This window comes from Monopterus albus, unplaced genomic scaffold (genome assembly GCF_001952655.1).
Source record: "Monopterus albus unplaced genomic scaffold, M_albus_1.0 scaffold479.1, whole genome shotgun sequence".
Lineage (NCBI taxonomy): Eukaryota > Metazoa > Chordata > Actinopteri > Synbranchiformes > Synbranchidae > Monopterus > Monopterus albus.
The window spans coordinates 102,294-108,219 of record NW_018128359.1 but is presented as its reverse complement, the minus strand read 5'-3'; the positions used below and the strand labels follow the sequence as shown (position 1 = coordinate 108,219).

The 5,926-nt window shown below is 46.5% G+C and overlaps 1 protein-coding gene across 1 annotated transcript in view; it reads left to right on the top strand.

The window, feature by feature from the left end:
* The window catches only part of angpt4 (angiopoietin 4), a 48,787-nt gene that overhangs the window by 33,522 nt on the left and 9,339 nt on the right, over positions 1–5,926 (top strand). Inside the window, 6 exon segments of the mRNA XM_020587804.1 lie at positions 3,259–3,343; positions 3,770–3,917; positions 4,013–4,125; positions 4,621–4,722; positions 4,809–4,975; positions 5,446–5,579. Coding sequence (XP_020443460.1) covers positions 3,259–3,343; positions 3,770–3,917; positions 4,013–4,125; positions 4,621–4,722; positions 4,809–4,975; positions 5,446–5,579 — 749 coding nt within the window.

Here is a 5,926-nt window from a genome sequence, read left to right as displayed (position 1 = left end):
GCGCACCCTTAGAGATAAGGTGAGGAGCTCAGAGTACAACCGCTGCTCCTCCACATCGAGAGGAGCCAGCTGAGGTGGCTCGGGCATCTGTTTCGGATGCCTCCTGGGCGCCTTCCTAGGGAGGTGTTCCGGGCATGTCCCACCGGGAGGAGGCCCCGGGGAAGACCCAGGACACAGTGGAGGGACTATGTCTCTCGGCTGGCCTGGGAACGCCTCGTCATTCCCCCGGAGGAGCTGGAGGAAGTGTCTGGAGAGAGGGAAGTCTGGGCATCTTTCCTTAGACTGCTGCCCCCACGACTCGGTCTCGGATAAGCGGAGGAAAATGGATGGATGGATGGATAAAAATACTCTGTTACAAGTTGTGCACTGAACATCTTACTTAAGTAGAAGTTCAGAAGTGTCAGCATCAGAATATACTTGAAGTACCAAAAGTAAAAGTAGAAATTATGTAGAATGTGCAGACACATCTGCATCTCACTTTGTACCCTCTCCTGTCTTTGCCTTGACAGCCTCTGGCACCCACCCCAAACACATCTCATCTAGTACCAACACACATGATACCGTTTACACAGTTTTAGTTCCCTAAGCTTAAACATACCCACCGCTTGTTCCTGAATAGGTTTGTGGGGGGCGGGAGCCATTCCCAGCTGACACTGGGTGAGAGGCGGGCTCCACCCTGGACAGGTCACCAGTCTGTCACAGGGTGACATGTAGACAACCAACCACACTCACTTCTACATGCAGTTTAGAGTCACCAGTCAACCTAAGCTGCATGTCTTTGGACTGTGGGAGGAAGCTGGAGAGAACCCACACAGGGAGAACATGCAGACTCCACACAGAAAGTCCCGGGTCGGCCAGGGCTCAAACCTTCTTGCTGTGAGGCGACAGTGCTAACCACTGCACACTGTGCCGTTCCTTTTCTGCAGTATACAGAACCAAAATACTGTAAGGCTGAATCACAACAAACAAAGGGCCAAGAAAAGAGCCTCTTTAAATTATGTGACAATGTATTATTGAGAAAATCCAGTGGGTTTTGAGACCAGGAGCTTTAGAGGCTTAGAGAGTTTAATCTCTTAATTTACCTGAAATATCTCAACAGATGAATGTGCGGGAACAGGTCCAGTCTGCTTTGTGTCAGAAAAGTTTTGGTTTGATTCTTTGATTCTGATAAATGAAGTCTCCGTGAAACAGACACACAAACAGTGTGTGTAGTCGTCCAAACTCACACCGATGTGCTGTACAAACCGCAGCACCACAACGATCAGCGACTCCCCATCAGTCCCCATCACAGGAAATGATATCACCTCATTCACGTGCGGGTCAGCGTGATGAAGTGATCAGAGCCGGGGCCTGATCATGTGACCACCAATGTAAAGTAATGTCGGCCATAGGTGTAAAACAGTTGCATGATCAGTGGGTGGAGAGTAACTGATACCAATGTAAAGTAATGTCGGCCATAGGCGTAAGACAGTGGGTGGAGAGTAACTGAAGGTCACATCTGAGTCTTGTCAGTGAAACTTCAGCAGAAACAGGAGCTGTGGTGGAACAGTTTGGTCTGAAAGTAGTCAGTAACAGACATGACATTCCTTCTCTGGGTGTTGGTGAACTGATGAGTCTGAACCTGCCTAACATCAGTTTATGTTCCTACTGTGTGGAAAATAATATCAAAGTCAATTTCTTAATTACAGTTATCAAAGGGAATGTATATGTGTAGTGATTACTGAAACTCTGCTGTTTGCATGAGGCTCCCAGTCAGTGCTGGGAGTGATTACTGAAACTCTGCTGTTTGCACGAGGCTCCCAGTCAAGTTACTGTGTACTTAGTGGCATGGTGGTGCAGTGGTTAGTACTGTCATCTCACAGTAAGAAGGCTCCAGATTCAATCCTCGTGTCCTAGTCTAATTTTCCTCCGGATATTCCGACACAATCCAGAGACATGCAGGCTAGGTTGACTGATGACTTGAAATTGCCTGTAGGTGTGGGTGTGAGTGGTTGTCTGTCTCTATGGGTAAATCCCAATTTTCTTAATTGGTTCCATGTTTCCTTCACTTGTCTCTTAGTTGTGCCCGTGTAAAATGTGTTCATGTAGACATATGACGTCCTTTCCTTTGCTCCTTCATCTGAAGCATTCAGTCCCCAACTGATTTCTGATAAAGGAGCATCTGTTCATAAACGATTTCCACCTCGCTCCTCAGGGCCAGAATAAGAGCTTCAGGACGTTCTCCTAGATGGTGGACTGGAATGTCATCTGGGCTGAGTGAGAATCGAAGAGCAGGGAATGATAAAGTGACTTTGGATTTACCCCGCACGTCAGCTGTGACAGACTGGGCACCTGTCCAGGTGTACCCCACCTCTGGCCCAGTGTCAGCAGGGAGTGTCTCCACCTTGTTTCCTGATAGTGGCCACCACCGTCAGAATTTCCCCTGTTGTGTGCTTAACACTTTCTAACTCATTTTAAACACAGTCACCCAGGCTGTGACTTATTCTGTGAAGCATTAGAGACCAGGACTCCTGCAGACCCCCCACCTCTCTGCTCATTCAGCCTCTTTCACTGTCCCATATTTTCCTCTGAAGCCGCTGCCACTCCTTCATCAGGTTTCATTCATTTGGCTCGTACATTGCTCTAACTGTGAGCCGGAGTCTATTTTCAGCAGCTGCACTACTGGTTCAGCTGCACAGACAACGAGAGCTGTGGTCTGCTCTCAGAAAGAATCACGGCCGAGTTATTAATCTTCCCCTCACTGGTTTACAGCTTCTCTAACAGGTGGGAGGAACAAGCCCTCGTCCTTCACAGGAAGATTTGTTGAACAAATAGTTTAGATGAGTTTCCTCCCTCTGACATGCACACGCCCTTTGTGTCTAACAGTAATATGAAGCGTTCCAATTATTTTGTGATTATATATAATTTACTTTCTGGCATTCCCTGTGCCTGCCGGCTTCTTTTTGTAATTAAGTGACCATCAGATCTTACTTTCGGTTGTTGTAATGTCATCAAAAAATGCACACTGGCACCATATGTGTCGCCATCACAGGCAACTTGGGGGTTCAGTGTCTTGCCCAAAGACACTTTGACATGTGGACTGCAGGCACTGGGGTTCAAACCTTCAACCTTCTGGTTAGGAGATGGCTGCTCTACCCACTGCACCACTGTCACCCCACAAAGACAGACGTTCTCTGAGGAGATGTTTGTGTTTTATGTGATATGATGTGAATCTGCTGGGGATCGAGTGTGTGAAGCCCTTTCATTGTTGTTTTTCAGTCGTCTGGAGAGTAAGGTGCAGCTGTTGGAGTCTCAGCAGAGAGGAGAGCTGGAGGACATGAGGGAGGAGAAGAAAAGACTGCAGGTACACATCATACAACGGAAACCTGTAGCTTTCATCACCAGCATGTTTTTGGGCCTTTATTAACTTTAATAATAATGTACTTTTAAGGTCAAGATTTGAGTGTACAAGATGAAGACTAAATGCCCGAAATCATAAATGTAAATCATACACAAGATTTATTTTACTAGGTTTACTGGTTCAAACTACTTTGGTCTCAGATGATTGAGAAAAGCCTGCAACAGTCAAACAAAATGTAAACCCTATAACTGTAAAGTGGAGTGTGTAAACGTGAAAAGCAGAGATAAGAGGAGTCAAAACTTTGCTGCTGTGGTTGACTGAACCTGTGCAAATGCTTAAACAAACAGAAGTTGATTATTGTTGTTCTAAACCAGATGTATTGACTCTGTGCTGACAGTGATTAGACAGGAGTGAATCTCTTTCTCCCAGTCTGTCATCAGGACCCAGATGGCGGCCATCGAGTCTTTGGAGAAGCAGCTGAGAGTCGCCAGCAGCAACAACTCGGCTCTGCAGAGGCAGCAGGCTCAGCTGATGGAGTCGGTGCACACACTCATCAGCATGGTGACTACCACGACAGGTACACACACACACACACACTCCGTACTGTGTGGCCGCTGTGTCAACAGGCCTGTCAGACCTGACTGGAGTGTTTTTTAATGTGTGTGTGCGTAGGGTCACCTCCGAGGACCCAGATGTGGAGGGACTGTGCAGATGCTTACAAGGCCGGCCACTCAGTCAGCGGCCTGTATCACATCTACCTCAGCAACAGGACTGAACCTGTGCAGGTAACGTCTCAACTACAGCAACGTCAACCACTTTACATAGAAACGTTGTCCGGTGATACGATGAAGACTGGACCGAGGAGCATAGAAATAACGACAGAAGAACAGAACAAATAAACTGACTTAATACCCCAGTGCACATAGACTGTAATGAGGTTATACTACAGGAATACTTGGTTCACTCAGAAAGTATTGAGCTGAGCACATGATGGAGTTAGAGAGAAGTGTTTAACAGACTGGTCCTCTGGTAGTGATGAGGAGCTTCAAGCAATAATTCTGTTTCTAGTGTCGATAATGAGCTTTTCAGTTCAAAAATTATTAATAAAAGTGAAGAAAACAGAAAAGTCACAACAAGCTGCAAGTTTGTTATTTATCTTTACATTTAAATACATGAACCATTTTTTGGTATTTTCTAAATACATTTAAATGTAACAAATCAGTTGTGCCTGATTTAGATGATCCCCACAGCGTGACAGGCTCCTGGTGTTTGTTTTGAAGGTGTACTGCGACATGGAGACAAGTGGTGGCGGCTGGACGGTGTTCCAGCGGCGATTTAACGGCAGCATGGACTTTCAGAGGAGCTGGAGGGAGTACAAGATGGTCAGTGTGTCCCATGTGAAACAAAGCAAAGTGTAAAATGAGATCTGTGTGTTCACGGTGCTACCCCCCCACACACACTCCTGCAGGGCTTCGGGGACGTGCTGGGAGAGCACTGGCTGGGCAATGAAGTTTTGTACCTGCTCACCAGTCAGGGCCAGTACTCTCTGAGAGTGGAGCTGAGGGACTGGGAGGAAAACCCCGCCCACTCCCAGTACGACCGATTTACACTGGCCAGTGAGCGGCAGCAGTACAGGTGACTACCACACACAGTAAAGCTGTTTGACGCACATGTTTCCATTTTCAGCTGGTTTTCACTTCACTGCACTTCAAAGGAACATATTCTTTTCTTCATTTACTACTTTACATATGTGTCTTTTAAAGTTCCAATCTAATCTACTGGTTTGAATTTAATGTACCAAACATATGATCACTTTAGAACATATGATTATTGATTACACTGGATAACAAAGACTTTGCTTTCTGAGGACTTCTGGGTGCATCTGACAGATTTTTGGCTGCTGGTCACAAAAATCACCTTTCAATCTACCCATCACCCACACAGACTGACCTCTTCACACTGTTTTCCTTCCCACCGGTTTCCCTGTGACTGAACACAGAGCTGCATGTGCATCCTGTCGACTTAAGGCACCGCTTAAGCTAAATCCTAAACCAGTCACATCACTGAGTTCCTTCACCTGCAGCCACTTGCCTCCTCTCACTCAGGTTGTACCTGAGAGGTTACAGCGGCACAGCCGGGAGGCAGAGCAGCCTGGCCACACAGGGGACGGGCTTCAGCACCCGAGACCAGGACAACGACAACTGTGACCACTGCAAATGTGCCCTGATGCTCACCGGAGGTAACGTCTCTCCTCTCCCGACCTCTCTGTGCCTTCGTCTCATAGTTTCTGCCTCAGAAACATTCAGATGATCACAGCTGTTTTTGTTTAATGAAAGTTGATTAAATAGTCTTTAAACTATAAACTGTTATAAATCACCTAAAATATGGCTCCAAAAGCACATAATTTGTTGATTGAGGATCAGTGTAATTATTGTTTTCCCCACACCCATGATCGTTCAAACATCTGTCTGTGTCACCCTCCACCTCATGTTAATGCCAAGACAAACAGCTCTTTAGTTCTCCTCCCCTTGATGGTGATCAGCGATTAACTTAATCGTTCTGGCAAAACCTCGAGATCTCGAGGGA